The sequence below is a fragment of the Spinacia oleracea genome, chromosome 3, assembly GCF_020520425.1.
Source record: "Spinacia oleracea cultivar Varoflay chromosome 3, BTI_SOV_V1, whole genome shotgun sequence".
NCBI classification, from domain to species: Eukaryota; Viridiplantae; Streptophyta; class Magnoliopsida; order Caryophyllales; family Amaranthaceae; genus Spinacia; species Spinacia oleracea.
The window spans coordinates 132943139-132959566 of record NC_079489.1 but is presented as its reverse complement, the minus strand read 5'-3'; the positions used below and the strand labels follow the sequence as shown (position 1 = coordinate 132959566).

General features: G+C 36.8%; 1 protein-coding gene and 1 long non-coding RNA gene across 7 annotated transcripts; both read right to left on the bottom strand.

Moving 5' to 3' along the window:
* Positions 1-3860: 3860 nt before the first annotated feature.
* LOC130470527 (uncharacterized) lies at positions 3861-7647 on the bottom strand. Of its 6 annotated transcripts, none has more exons than XR_008931092.1 (6): positions 7270-7647; positions 6949-7042; positions 6109-6859; positions 5034-5360; positions 4144-4238; positions 3861-4034 (listed from the first exon to the last, which is right to left on the bottom strand). It is a non-coding gene; the product is annotated as an uncharacterized lncRNA (long non-coding RNA). The 6 variants fall into 6 exon arrangements; XR_008931091.1 differs by having other exon boundaries at positions 6949-7038; XR_008931089.1 differs by having other exon boundaries at positions 6109-7042.
* Positions 7648-8432: 785 nt separating this feature from the next.
* Positions 8433-11369, bottom strand: LOC130469410 (serine/threonine-protein kinase GRIK2-like). Its single transcript, XM_056838706.1, has 5 exons — positions 10980-11369; positions 10778-10890; positions 9836-9923; positions 9590-9711; positions 8433-8639 (listed from the first exon to the last, which is right to left on the bottom strand). The coding sequence occupies exons 3-5, from the start codon at positions 9912-9914 to the stop codon at positions 8532-8534; spliced, it is 309 nt and encodes a 102-aa protein (XP_056694684.1). The 5' UTR covers positions 9915-9923; positions 10778-10890; positions 10980-11369; the 3' UTR covers positions 8433-8531.
* Positions 11370-16428: the final 5059 nt, after the last annotated feature.

Here is a 16428-nt window from a genome sequence, read left to right as displayed (position 1 = left end):
AAGGCCATGGGCTTGCGCCCATGCCTCGTCAAGTCCAACAAGAAACAAACCCCTTGTCACTCGATTGATCGTACCGCAAAGCCCAAGCAACAACGCACCAATGCAGTAGGCCCAGCGAGCCACGCTTGCGCGCAACCCACTCGCCCATCGCATTGGCGCGCTGCTGGGCAACGCTGCTGGACAGGCCAGCCAACCCCGTGCACGTTGTGCTGCGCTTTTTGTTGCCTTGGCTGCTGCCTTGGCGTGCTTGCTGGGCGAGGCAACGCACGTTGTGGCGCAGCATCCATCGCTGCCCACGCGTGCTTGCCTTGCTCACTACACTGCTCGCCCATCGCCCATCGCCCCATACGCATAGCACACAGCCCCTAGGCAGCCATTGCCTTGTGCATGCCACGCTCGTTGGTCGCTGCATTCGTACCGCATGGGCGACGAGCTCCCTTGCTCGTCGTCGCATGCCCGCACTATACAACACCCCTTAAGGGTAACACGTAGCCTCCTTTGCTTTGTGCGTGCAACAATCAAGAGCGAATTTCATAAAATTAAAACTTTTTAATTCAAAATTAATGACAAATTAATAAATCATATTAATTTCATAATTTTAGGGCGAAAAATCGAAAATTTATTAATCAATCAATTTCTGATTATCATGGATTCAAATCTAGGTCATAAAAATTTTAGAATGTCTTTTACATGCGGAATTGACACAAAAATCACTCGATTTCGTTGAGTAACGAAGAAACTGCCGAAAAACTGCGTACATCTAATTAAATAAACGCAATTTGCAATTAATTAACAATTACGAAAATTAATCACCCCTTTTAATTCTTTGCAAATTTGTAAAATTTAACCATGTTAAGCAATTATTATGGAATTAATTAGAGGCTCGAGATACCACTGTTAGGTTATTACATATAACCGAATATAAATCATGCGAAAAAACCATTAAACCAGGAATCCAAATTAATTGTCACATAACAATTAGCATAATTAGGATGCATACTCTTTGTAGCGTGCCCTCCCTTTCTGCGCTCGAACCGAACAAGAACAAGTCTTTAGGACTCCAAGTGTCGTCCCTCCGTAGAAAGTCCACAGCACGTCCGGATTCCGCCTTAAGATTGACTAACTAGAATCGCCCTTAAGGTACTATTATTTTCGGCAATATGGGCAAAGTATATGACTGAATTTTTGATCAAAATTCTCACCTTTAGAATACTTAAAACTCGTTATAAATTGTGAGCATTAATCACATATTTATAGGCTATGGAGAAGCTATTGGAATCGTACTAGGAAACGAATTAATTAACTAGAATCTAATTAAAACTCTAATAATTAATTTATCCATTAGGAATAGGAATTTAATCATTAAACGAATCCTACACGATTTAGGTTTCGTACGGAAGCACAAACACTCACACGAGCATGACCCGCATGCGCAGGCCATGCCCGCGCAAAGCCCACGGAGCACGAAGCCCACGTGAGCGCGCTGCAACCTAGGCGCGCGCTGGGCCTGCCTTGCGGTGGGCCTGGCGCAGCCTTGGGCTGTTTGTGTGGCGTGCCTTGCTTGCTGGACGTGGGCCTGGCTTCGCGCTAGGCCTTCGTCTAGCAAGCTCGTCCGATGCTAATTCGTACGACGCACTTCCGATTAATTTCCCGATTCCGGAATTCATTTCCGATACGAACAATATTTAATATTTCCGATTCCGGAATTAATTTCCGTTTTGAACGAATATTTAATATTTCCGTTTCCAGAATTATTTTCCGATTCCGATAATATTTCCGATTCCGACAATATTTAGATTCTGGCAATATTTCCATTTTCGATAATATTTTCCGACACCTACCATGTTTCCGTTTCCGGCAACATCTACGACTTGGATAATATTTATATTTCCGATATGATTCATATTTCTGTTTCCGGCAATATCATCGTTTCCGGAGTATTCATTTTTTTGCTTTTGACGATCTCAGCTCCCACTTAAACCAAGATCCATCGATTCCGAATATCCATAGATGGAGTATTTAATGCCATTAAATACTTGATCCTTGTACGTACTATTTGTCTGACCCTACGGGTTCAGTCAAGAGTAAGCTGTGGATTAATATCATTAATCCACTTAAACTGAAGCGGCCTCTAGCTAGGCATACAGTTCACTTGATCTAACTGAATTATTAACTTGTATAATTAATACTGAACCGCATTTATTAGACTTACCATTAAATGCATACTTGGACCAAGGGCATTATTTCCTTCAGATCGTGCTCCGTGGGCTTTGCCCGCGCAAAGCCATATTAATATCATTAATCCACTTAAACTGAAGCGGCCTCTAGCTAGGCATACAGTTCACTTGATCTAACTGAATTATTAACTTGTATAATTAATACTGAACCGCATTTATTAGACTTACCATTAAATGCATACTTGGACCAAGGGCATTATTTCCTTCAGATTGTGCACAAGATCTGCTAGCTAGTGTAATTTTTCCATAGCTGCCAGCATCCAGCTGATCGAACTTCTTGCATATCAGTAGAATGTCTTTTGCTGAAACCTTTCCCATCTCCTTCAATTTGTAGATTACATACTCCGACTTACTGCAAAACCAAACAAAATCAACATAAGCAATTCCAGCAAATTTTATGTTGAATTTGAGAGCGAGAATCCACAGATTAAATCAGCATTTTCAGAACTTTTGAGATTAAAAAATTCACAGATATATCAAAAAATTCGTAAACAAAATGAAATAATCAGGTAATTAATTGATACAAAGTAAAATTAAGTAAAGAAATTATGCCGGTTCTTCGGAGAAAATCCGGATGAGTTTTTCCACATCAGAGTTGGTAGCTTCAAGAGTACCGGTGACATCGGCGATATCAGCGAGCGCGGAGGCGTACCTGCTAGCGTTGGAGTCCACCATGCGAGTATCAAGAGCTCCGCCGCGAGGTTTTGCGGTGAGCTTAAAGGCGGTTTAAATTTTAAGCCTGAGAGGATTGAAGGTGGAGGTGGAAGAAGAAAAGGAGAGAGAAGTTGGCTTCGGAGTACCGGTGGTGCCATAGTTGCTGACGAGAGAGAAAGTGAGAGAGTTTGGAGAGTTCGGTGATGGATTAAGGGCAAAATAGTAAAGTCATGCTAACGGAGACTTAACGACCGTTAAGTATAAGGGCATTATGGGTATTAAGTCACTTGTGAGGGGCATTTGGTGAATTTCTGAAAGTGGAGGGGCATTTGATGAATTCCGTAAAAACTCATGGGTATTTCATGAAAAATCCGAAAAATTTAATGACCCAATAGAAAAGTGTGAGAGGTTAAATGACGCAATAAATTTAATTGGTTAAAATAATCATTGAACACAAATTTGATAGAATATTAAAACATGTATGTGATAATATAAAAGGAAATGTAAATAACATTTTGAGACAAACAAAAAGGAAAACGTAAAGAACAAAAAGAGACGGAGGGAGTAGTTGATTAATTGGTTCTACTTGCAAGATATATATATAGAGATATTTTTGTTAAACTTCATGCATAATTATTGATTAATTACAATATTTATTACAATTTTTCCTTTTATTTATTTATTTATTTTTACTAACTTGAAATGTTACAATTTTGTAGGGAAGTTGTCCATGCCAATAAAGAAAGTGATCTACATGATGAAAAAGTCGTTTATGCTGTCGAATTCCAAGTATATTTGTACTTGGTACTCCTTAGTATGTGTACTTTTTGGTAACTAGTTGTTGGAACGTGCGCTAGCGCGCACGTTCCCCCAAGATATAAAACGCTATCTCCCATAACACACTATACAAATCACAAGCCAAATTACTCTATAGAAATAGTTGAAGACATGAATATAGTACTCCGAAGATGATAATAAACATGACTAATTACTTGATGTAGTTTACATATATAGAATTCATGGCTAAGCATAAAAAATTTACATGGCTAAGTTTAGAAAAATTAAAAAAGACCGGCCTAATAGGAGAAAGGAGAAATAACAGTCATGATAGTTCCTCGGCTAACTTTGTGGCAACATACGACTCTGCAAAAAAAGATTCATGGTTACTTAGTTGATCAATGATGAAGCAAGAAATATGTCTATCCTGCAGTTATTGATTGATTGTACACATACTACTGTCATACTCAATCACCTGATATATAAGGCTTTGTAGAGCTGTTGCTGTTGCAATTGCAATTTCAGCTAATATTGCAGACGAATCAACAACTGCGCAAGTCAAGTCAAAATCTGAAAATAGCACGAGATGCCAATCTTCAGGATTAAGCTCTTTCCACAAGGGAGCCACGATCTTTTGTGGAATTATGTTTCAAGCTTCATGGCCTGTTTATTTAATTAAGTTTCTAAATGCAGCACATCACAACCGCTCAACTTTACAGCATAGTAGACGCAAAGCGAGAGGCAGGGGGTTGAACTAAAACAAACTTTCTTTTCCTAGGAAGTTGTAAAAACTCACAGAAAAGTAGGTACTTAAAAAAAATTCACACTATTCAAGAACTATAAACAAAATCTAAAACCGCTAGGATGAAATGCAGTCTCTTCAAAGTTCAGCCATCCTTTCTAATGTGACAGACACAATGTTGAGTATCCTCAATGACAACATTTATATTTCCAATACATACTGCTAAATAATGAAATAGAAGCAATGCTAAGAATTTCTAATCAGCTTTCCTCTTTGCTAATGACTCTTGTCAGCGAAAAGCTGATAACCCCAAACATGATATTACATATTAGAGTTGAACATAAATGTCGCTAGGTGTGACTTATGCCTGTAGCGGCTAAACGACTGCAAAACTAAACACACATAACCCTGGTGAAATAACTGAATCATCTTTATTAGGCATGTTCATTACACATTACTGCTGAAAATATTTCTAAAGTTTTCTTAGGTGTTAAAGGAGTTGCACAATAAGTACAGAATGAAAAGAATCACAACCTTTTTATGAAACTCAAAATTGAGAGGCACAGACTGTTAGAAGTCCTAGACTCCACGATCGGTGAAAATAGAGAAATGTACATCAATACCTGATCAGAAGCATCTTTGAAAAATCTCAAAGAACTCCTTAGCACCGAATATTCGCCGCATCATTTAATTTTGCTACATCATTTGATCTCTGTCTCTCTTTAAAATTCCTTATAATCTTGAGTCCACTTCCGAACTGGTAGTTCAGTGATTCTGAGAGTTACATCGTCCCTTCACTTGCATCACTTGCATCACTTGCACTGTCTACATCCACTACCTCAATAGTTCCACTAACTGTGAAGTGATTCCAGTATCTTTCCTAGTAGTTCTCTAGTGATTTCAGTCATCCTTGTGTACATGTATCTGACAATGGCAGCATCCTCTCCTCCCTGTGGAATAGCAATATCAAATAACGGAAATTAGAAAAGCAACTGAATTCACAGTTATAAGATCAGTTCAAAAGAAGACAATAGTGGATTGCTTTCTACATAAATTATGTACTTTATAGCTTGGTGATTATTATTAATAGATCAGTATTCAACTGCTACATAACTCTTTTCCGCTCTTCGATGAAAACTGCCAACCACTCACCCAACTCCAAATTCGCAATTCTTTTGCCAAGTATGTGGATTAACTAAGTAATTACAGCATAGAACATTTAAAGTATATACTTCGTATTATTTAAGTATATACTTTAGTGGAAGTTTTGTATGGAAAATAGTAAAATAAACATGCGAATGACCTCCTAATATTGTAACTCATGGGCCTTTATGAACCTTCTAAAAACCTATGCACCAAAGCGCGGCACCGTCCTGTTTCAGCAAATGGAACAGATTTTCGATGACAACCCTTTCACATGTATAAAATCCAAAATGAAATTTACAAACAGTGAAGGCTGAATGACTTACGACAAAGCCCATATGTACAAGGTAGACAACATGTTGGGTTTAAGTTTAACCCACAAAAATTGAGCTTTTGAAGTAAAAGGTTAAAAATACTTTTGAGGGGGGGATGGGGATACAAGACTTGTTCAATAATTGACCGTAAAGCACATCAAAGGAAGAAGAACAATAAAAGAAAGAAACTAATAAACAAAATCCACAATCAAGAAGTTCTCAAAAGAATTGGGAGACATACTATGATGGCACAAGTGGACCATACGCAATACTTGGGCCCAAAATCTTACAAGCACCAGAATAACCCCACCATTTCCTCCTCCTTTCAAAAATGGGAAAATGGTTGAGGTGTTATTACCCTGGAAGAAAATTGAGATACAAAGGACAAGCCCTGCTGACCAAAACCAAAGATCCCATCAAGAGCACGTTCTGAATTGATCAAATCTCCAGATTGATAATTGTTGCATCTGCACCAGAACCATAGATTTAAAATCAAAACATACAAGCACAAAGAAAAATGTAAAAGACAGAAAACCAAGGAGAGTAGACATTAACATTCAGAAAAAGCATAGATAGGAAAAATTTCTCCTTCAAAGTAAGTTCAGATATAAACTGAATTTGCTAAAGGGTAGACTATTTATTTTGCAATGTACCAGTTTCGTATACATATTTATCCTTTACAAAAAAGTTAGCAAGATAGATTACCATTGTAAACAAATTAGAACAGAAAAATACCCCTCACCTGAAAACGATAGACGCAGGTGAATTAGCGTTCATAGAGCTCCCTAGATCATATAAAAGTACATCATAGTAGACACATAAAACCCTGAGGTCCCACTTCCATCACCATATTGAAACGAGTAACCGCAATGTTTACTTTCAGCTGAGCAGTGAGACGATGCTGGTGGAACCATAGTACTACATACTGGGTCTGAACAAGAAACTGCGTTGGCAGTTGAGGAGCCATTGATATCATAGAAATTGAGCTCGACCTAATATCAGTCAGCAGAAACTAATAACCATCATTCAAATAATCACACAATAAAGCGCGATATTGAGTAGAAACATAAATGAAACCCACTCGCCCGTGGACAGTCAATAAATGGAACCCATAATCTGCACATTGTATTCCCTTGGGGTAGTTCCTAGTCTCACTCTTGTAAAATACAGCCTACCTTAAACCAACACCACACGAAATTCAAAAACAAACAAAAAAGACTTTCATCAATACAATGAAAAAAGGCGCAGATTAATGCTTAGGTTCTATTTATAAACTTCTCGATTTCTTGAAGTATAACATCAAGACAATAAAACACAAAAAATACCTTTATTATAAAATGGCAACAAAAAAGGGAAATACAAAACTAAGTCAAAATTAATTCGATAAGAGAAGAGAACATACATTTAGCTACTTCAATGATCCCTTCTCTACAGGACATTTATGAGAGCTTTAACTTTTCAATGTCCTTGTCATGTAAGAAATAAAAAGATCTTGGTATTAATATGGTACCAAAGTAAGATGGCAATCAACTTGGGTACAAGTTGTATGATAGATTATGAATGTTATATACGAATGAACACAACTTAGGCACATCTATTATAAAAGATGAGTCGGACAACAAAAGGCCCTCAATCTCTTCAGTGAAATCAGCATTAAGAACATATCATACACTATGTATAAATCATAAACCCAGAAAATTAGGAAATAAACCCAATAAAATAGTATTTGCTCCACGTTCAAATGTTTTAAGGCTTGAAAATGAAAAGAAGCAAAAAGATAAGGAACTAACCCAATAAAATAGTATTTACTTCACGTTCAAGTGTTAGCTCGAGCAGCTCCAAGTACTATAGAGGCAACCCTCTCTGCAAAATTGAGGGTACTTATTCTCTCTCCGACAACATTCACATCCGTTATTAGGTACCCTTGTAATACAGACCTTCTGTCCCACATGCCTGCCAAAATTCGTGAATTGAATTAGTCATTCTACTAAAGAGGTAGTTGCGGAATAACATCTCATTAACAAATAAAAGGAATCATCCTGAAGAAAGAGCTTCAATCATCTTAACAGCGGACTGGATGAAATAGTAAGGCTAACAAAAACAGAATCTTTTTTTTTGAGGGAAACAAAAACGGAATCTTGGTCCAGGCAACCCAGATATATCTCCTTGATTATGGAATATGGCATAGGAGAACTCACAGGTTGGTTCTCCACTACTATCATAAATATACAAAAGCATTTTTGGTCAATACCTGACACTGTCTCGATAATTGTTCGGGTCAAAAAGTGGAGGTTTCGCACCAACTTCACGATTCACATAACAAATGTTGTTCAAAGGCTTCCTCCATATAGCAATATAACCCTCCCTTTTACCAGTTCCCAGCAAATATGGGACGTAAGATTCTCCATTTCTGTAGATTTATAAGTAAAAAGAGAAAAAAGCATAAATAAATATGTTCCTATCTTGAAGAGTATCAGATTCCATGAAATCTAAATTAACAACTCAAATATTGACCAGCGGAAACTTTGAATTTAAGTAAGGGATTTGCATTTGCAACAGAATCAAATGAAATCATTGTATCCTCAACCAAATAATGAATGGAAAAGATCACATGCACAAAGTTATCAAGAATAGAAATAAATTGATATTTAATATAATGAGATACTATTCCATTACCTCAAAAACTTGGCTGACACTGAAATTTGCAATCTTTACAGTGCCATTACGCGAAACCAAAAGATTTTGAGTCTTTATGTCCATATGCACTATATTCTGTTTCTCAAAAGAAAAGAAAATTGTTAAGATTCAATATATGCCAATAGCCACGTGAAAAAATGAAGTTACAACTCAGATGGTTCAAGTGCCAAATTTAGAAGAAAAAAAAAGAAAAAAAACTCCTAGAAAAAACTCATTGTTTCTTCTCCTTTCAGCAATAATATGCATTAATGAACAAGTCAAAAGTAAATAGTTATAACCAAAAGAAACCTAAACAGAACAACACCACCTCCCAAAGAAAAAGCCCTAAGTTTGGAATAACAGATTTAATAATGGGTATGAAGAATCCCCTATTCATTCCTCTTATCTCCTTATTCTGAACCTTTGTGGAAAAAGTTATGAATGTAAATATAACTACATTAAGCTTGATCATCTATTACAACCTATCAATCTATCATAGACTTAGATTAACTGCAAATGAAAAACACCAGGAGAACTACATAAGATTCGAACTTCTAAAGAGATTAACTGCAGTAAACTTCACATCTTAATGCTAAATTACAAATAAATCAGCAAACTCTCTGCACTTCTTTCTTAATGTAAAGTAGGAGACAGTTTTTTGCGCTGAGAAAAAAGGTAGGGCAGTGAGGCAGTATTCAGTTCTTGTTTTGAATCACAGATCAAATTTTTTTAAGGGTATCACAGATCAATTGGAAACCACCTATCTTTCATCTTATAAATAAGCTACATACATCCAATCCTCCTTTACCCTAGAATGATCAGGAGCCTCTTTTAGAGGCATTGGGACAACATTTAAGATGATTTTGATGTAGGAAATGCAGTAAACAAAGTGTCAGAATCCCCATATACTCTTCTGGATTCCCAACACCATACGAATAGAAAAAAAAATAGCACCAAGCAGACTTTTTTTGAAAAGCGCATTACAAATAAGACCAATATGGACCTTGGGGGCAACAAAATTTAAAATGGAACTAAAGTGATCTTACATGTGAATGAAGATACATTAACCCAGAAACAATATCTCGTAAATATTGTCTCATGATAGCTTCCCCTAAGCCACCAGGTGGTCCAACACCCTCACAATCCCATTTGCCCTCCACATACTCAACTGAACAAAGAAAATTACAATTTCATTGACTAAAAGGCCAAAAAAAAAAAATTCCAGATCCATTTAGCCTCCAACAAACAAAAATTCAGAAGTGTGATACGAAAGGAAATGGTGGAAAAAATACCCATATAGAAGTGATCTGTGTCTGGATCATTAATCACCTCGATAAGATTGACTATGTTGGGATAGCTTACAATTTTCATAATTACCACCTGCAAGCAATAATAGAGTACTCAGAGATTCAAATAAATTAAGGGAGATAATAATGTAGGCAATAAACCCTAGTCAATTTAGAAAAAGGTTGTTTCTGATAACTATAAAATCATCATAGAATGCAGTTCAGATAAAATTTGGCAATTTACAATTGCTTCCCAAAATAAGCCTTGACAAACTCTGGTTCTTAAAACAAAAATCTACTCCGTAACGCAATTTCCACCCCCACCGTTATGGCAAACAGGATTTTCTACGGTCCAACTTAATGAAAAGGTTTGGCAGAAAAGTCCTGTATCAGAACTCTCAACATATAATGGTTAATCTGGCATAAAAGTGAATCTTATAAAATCAAGCACCTTTATAAAATCAAGCACCAGTATTTATCTTATGGTAAGTATGGAACAATTGTCTTCATGTATTACCTTATCTTTAGAAGTAACAGACTTCATGAAATCTCAATACCAATCATATAAACTCAACTCCAATTACAATCATATAAATGCAACTCCAATTACAATCATACAAACTCATATATATCCGCCTTCACAAAAACCCGTGACCAAAATCCTCAACAATTATGGTGATGATGGGAGACATTGAAGAAGAGTAATTTTATTCTCTAAATTAAAATGGGAAATCGAGTATGATCCCAAATTCTGCCAGATGAATTCAAATTACAATTCCTAATCTAAAGTATGTGCCAATAAACTTAGTCGTGTTTCAAATAATATCAATATTCCAATTTAATTAAACCAGCCATAATTCAAAAAAATCAACAATTAAAAGCAAATCAACCATTAAAAGCAAGAAATAAAACCCTAATTCAAAAAATCCAGACAAAGGTGAATCATACCAGGGAGAAAGAGACGAACTGATAGTGAGGAGATTCAGAAGGAGTGAACCTGGGTGCCGGTTATTGAAGAGGCGAATTACGAAGCAACAGATTCGTCATATGAGAACGAATAGCTAGGGTTGAAAATGGAAGGAGACAGTGAGTTTAACTAATCTAAAATAGCAAAATCAAGAACAAAACTACCGCAACAATCGATTTTCACCTTCAAATGTATCAATGGTTCCATAGTTGGACTCCTTCTCAAAATCCTCGAATGTGGGCCTTCGATCACCATAAACTAACATCCTCTTGAAGAAGAACGGAGATTGACGATCTGGAAATCTAGGATGATGGAAGGAGAGAGGTGAAGGGGGAGGAGGAGATTGCAAAGATGAGAGCTAGGGTTTGTTGAAAATGGAAGGGGAAAAAGATCCCATAGTCGAGGAAAGAGAAAGGGGAAACAAAGACGATCAAATAAGGCAGATAGATGATGGAACACGTGGCATCATCCAACATCATGGAAAATTTAGTAATTAAGGTTGAAAGGTGGGGTAAAATCGGCACAACACTATTGCAGCAATAGTAAATTGAAGTTTGTGTTTTTTAAAGTGTTAGGATATATGTTACTTGAAGAAATTTCTCATGTTTTAGAAACTTATGGGTGGAAGATTTATGCAAGCTATGAAATATGATTTTGAAATACATCAATCTATTGGATGTTAATTAGATTCATGTCTTATACTTTTCTTATATTTAATGCCCAAATAAGTGGTAATTGAAAATTACTGTATGCAAATAATTTGTCAATATAAATATATTGATTATAACCGTTACAATAGGTATGTGGTGCCATTATTTTGAAAAACAATATAAGGAAGCGTTACATTAGATTTAGAGTAATCACTGTTACCTTTGCACTCTATTGTAATGAGAAATACACCAAATGTAACACACTCCATAATAGCAGGAAGCGTTACAATAGGTTACTACTGTTACAATAAAGGTAATGTAGCGGCCGCGAATGTAACGGGGCTTTTGGCGTTACAATAGACCTATTGTAACGCGTTTTGACCATCTTGTAAAGAATTTTGGTATTACAGTAGGTATCAAAATGTAGTAGTTTATACATTGATAGTGAAAATATTATGATGACGCATGGCGTCATTGCCTATGTAGTGCCCATTTGTTGATAGGACCCTAGTAGTATTTCAACTACCCACAAGTATCACCTCCAAGACAATCAACCAAACAATTCAACTCCAATACACCACAAATAATCCACCAAACAAACAACCTAGCAATCAACAAATAAACCACAGCAACAGATAAACAAATGCGGAAAAATAAAATGCAATCAACACACACGAATTATACGTGAAAACCCCTTCGATGGGAAGAATAAAAATCACGGGACTTGTGAGGAGTCCACCCTTGTCACCTTCTCTTATTATGATAAAATTGGCCGGGAGGAGAAGAACCCAGACATACGAAGGTTCACAACGCACCAACACTTTCATACATAAGAGATATACAATTGAGAGATAAAAGATAAATAATATCACTCAATTTCATAGGTTTTGTCCAGCAGCGAGCACTGACAAACCAGATATCAGAACAACGATCCAACCGAGTCAAAATGAGGCCCTATGTGTCTTCAACAAGCTTACCCGAAATCAGCACGATCCGACGGTTGAAACTCCGCAAACAACAGTTTTTTTTTATTACTGTCCTGAAAGCTACAAACACCACTTCTCTCTTTCTCACCTCTCCTTTTGTGTATGTTTTGTGATTGTTTTTTGCACATTCCTTTGCTACCTCTCAAGTGAGCTAAAGGTGACCCTAAGCATCCCAAAGAATCTTCAACATAACTTAATATTGGGCCACAACAATAAATAGAGTATTGGGCTTCCACTAAAAACACAAGCCCAAATATTAACATTACTTATGCACAAACACACAATATACGACAACTAAATATTATTGAAACTTACGACTTTATTATCATCCATATTTAAATACCTACCCACCGTTTGTAAACATAAAAGATACAAGTTGATCGATGAATAAATATCCAGTATATGCCAAATTTTCCACATTCAAACGGAAAAATAGCAAGTTGGCCATGTGGGTTCGTTTTATTTAAGTTCACACGATCATAATTAATTAAAACCATACAATAATAGATGGCCCTTTACATTTTCATATGCAATAATATTCTGTCACAAGCTTTTAAAAAGTATAAGTAAAAATAAAAATAAAAAGTAGATTCCAAATTTGCAACCCCTATTTCAAGCACAGATTCCCTTAATTATTGGACGACTTCAATGCCGGCACTTGATTCCTATGGTTGATCCCCTTTCTCCCACCTCACTACCCAACCCAACATGACACTGCAACATATATACTCCACTATTCTTGTGAAAGGGGTTGAAAATTGGAATCCATTTTTGCATGTGATTTCGACTCGAAACTGGCTCGAACTCAACTCGGTATGGGCTTGAAAATAAATACGAATATTTTATAATTAAAACATATTACAAAATATCATGTTATGAAAATATGCTAAATACAATATAAATTGTCTAAACAAACTAATTTATTTAGAAAACATAAAATACTATTATACAAAAAGAATTTCCAGTTACTCAATTGCGAGATTTTCGAGTAGAGTAACAAATAACTCGAACTCGTGAATATCTCTTAGTCGAGATTATGTATAAGTACTCCCTCCGTCCCGGAATACTTGACCTGTTTTTCTTATCGGGCCGTCCCTTAATAGTTGACCTGTTTCTAAAAATGGAAATATTCTAATAATATTATATTATTTCTCACTCAACCCCTATTAACCCACATATCCCCTACTCCATACAAAAATTAATTAAAAATTCAACCCCTACTCTCCCCCAACCCCACCTCTTAACCCACCTCCCACTAACTACGTTAAAATAATACCCCACTATCAACCACTACCTATTAAATTAAATAAGTCAATTCAAGTCCCTTAAACTCTGTGCCGGTTAAACCGGATCGAATATTCCGGGACGGAGGGAGTAGTTTGCTAGTTGTATGGTCTTATTACCATAATGCATGTGTATCCAGTTCCAGTAGTATAATATCTCGAGTTTCACAACTAGACAAATGAGTCAAATCACACATAATTGTTGGCAACTTTTTATTCAGGAGTGCCATAATATGTTCCATACTCTTCGACCAATTACTGTTTTTACTTGTTCCCCCCGCTATTTTACCTTGGTATTTAGTCCTAAACCTAGTCATTCTGTTACAAATAGTTCAGCTTCTCATGCATAAATAATGGATGCCAAATGCCATTTAGAACGTATAAATTTTAACTACTACTCGCCCTACTCCATTTGTTCCCTTTTGTTTGCTCTATACTCAACATTCATTTTATTAAGAATTGGATGTAAAATTTGCACATAGGTTAATAAAGTGTGTATATAAAGAGAGATAGGGAGAGGGATGGAGGGACATTCCAAACAATAAAATGGGGTGAACAAAAAGGAATGGAGGAAATATCAAGTACACAGTTTGAATTTACTTAATTTTACTTATTAACCGGCCTTATCATCAGAATTACTAGGTTATTTCCAACTATAAGTAATACGTTTGACGACACTTTATATATATATAAGATAAAATAATAATTTTGAGTATGGAGTGTTATAACGAAAACCAAAAAAATTATAAAAAATGTAAATAAAGAACAAATTTACGTGGTTCACTAATAATGTGTTAGTTACGTCCACACGCATAGGAGATGTAAGTTTTATTATTGATCTTGAAGAGTATAGATTATAGAATCAACAAGGTTATGAACTTATGACCTAAAAAGTTTATATATTGTTCTTTAGATACATGCGAAAAAGTCTAGAAAATAGGTCAAAAACAGATATCGCTAATCCAGAATAACAGTTAGATACCGTAAAGTTTGTGGGCGTTGCCCGACACCGAACCCCTAAACCAGGGCGTGTTTCCCCCAGGACCCTGACTTACTGATTGGACAACGAGATTCTCGTACTAAGACAGTAGGACATTGTAGTATGGAGATTTAACCTATTCAAGATATATTCTAACATTGAGTAATAAAGATGTAAACATTTCACTACAAGAATTTGTATCTTTAACGACAACCTAATTACGACGGGTTAAAAATCCCGCCGCAAAAGCCTTTTGCGACGGGGCTAACAACCAAACAATGACGGGATCAACCGTCGCAAATGTCTTTTACGACGGGTTTACGACGGGATTTCTATTAACGACGACCCCCTTTTATGACGGGTTCGCGACAGGAAATCCCGTCGTTAATCAACGATTATTGACCTTTCGCGACGGGATTTCCCGTCGTTAATAGTACAATTTTTTGTAGTGTTTGTTGTTGCGATTAAACCAAAAATTAGAACAAACTTATATGATTCGATGAACTGAACGAAGAACAATTGTTGCGTCGTGGACATCCACTCTCCTAAAAGACGATTCCGCGCTACCTCCCGGTGCAGTAGAACGGAATGCGGTCGCCCTCCAGGATTAGCGCAACTCCGACGTTGTGTGCACTCACAAAGTCGGATGGAGTCAGAACATATGCCCAAAACCGAGAGCAATTTTGTGTGAGAGAAAGAATGTGTTTTCGTATTTGTGTGAATGATTTTCTGTGTTTTTGAAAGAATCCGAAATCTGATTTAAGTAATCAGAAACAAAGCAAGGCAATAGACAGACACGGCTGAAATCAATGAGGATTGCAACAGCCAAAAACGGTCAGATTTAATCAATGTTGTAACTGACGCAATTAATGGTAATTAATCCAACGGTTACGTAATCAATACAGATTCCCGTAACAATGACTTAACCAAAACGGTCCAGTTACCAAAAATAATAGGGTTGACCCACAAAACCCACCCCACGCCCGCGAACCGCATTCCCAAGAGCCCAAGAGCCCAAGAGCCCAAGGCCCATGGCCCATGGCCCGAGGCCCGCACGGCGCGCGCGCGCGTGTGTGTGATGTGTCCACCCATACCACTCTCACACTTTCTTAAACAAGAGTTACACTCATTCCTCAATTAATAAACAAGGAAAATATGAAGAGTTTTTTTCCATGTGGGACTCTTTATTTTTACTCACTTTTTTCCCTTTGTGTTTCCCAATGAGAATTTCCAACAATCCCCCACAGGTTCGAATATGCGGAAAAGAAAGGAAAAAGGAGAAGGATATTGGTTTTGGGCAAAACAAAACAATTGAATAGGTGCCAATGTCTTTCGACTTGAATTAACACTTAGTGACATTTAAGCTATGATCTCTTTCCTACCAAGTGACTTTCGTATTGAACTTGATAGGGAGTTAGAAACCCGTCACTTAAAGCACGCAACTGAATATGTATGACATTCTGACTCCGCAAATAAAGTGACGCCTTATACTGGCCATACGTCCGACCTGGATATGCTCATAGGTGCTCTAGAGAATAGCCCACATCGCAATTCTCATAGGAAGCGGCCACACTTCCACACCTACGTAGGTGAATCCCATCAAGTGTGAGCTACATTCACACCACCAAACATATGGTATGGGTTCATTAAGAGCCGTATGCTCAACCTCTTTCTGATTGTAGCAAGCACATTATAACATAAAGGGGATGGACAAAAAAATAAAATTTTGTGCTT

What these genes read in the sequence shown, in the direction of transcription:
- LOC130469410 (XM_056838706.1), bottom strand. Translation starts at nt 9,914, where the DNA reads ATGAAAATTGTAAGCTATCCCAACATAGTCAATCTTATCGAGGTGATT. An exon ending in CACAGATCACTTCTATATGG is followed by an intron (nt 9,712 to 9,835) that starts GTATTTTTTCCA and finishes TTCTTTGTTCAG; the next exon opens with TTGAGTATGTGGAGGGCAAA. An exon ending in TAATGTATCTTCATTCACAT is followed by an intron (nt 8,640 to 9,589) that starts GTAAGATCACTT and finishes TTTGAGAAACAG; the next exon opens with AATATAGTGCATATGGACAT.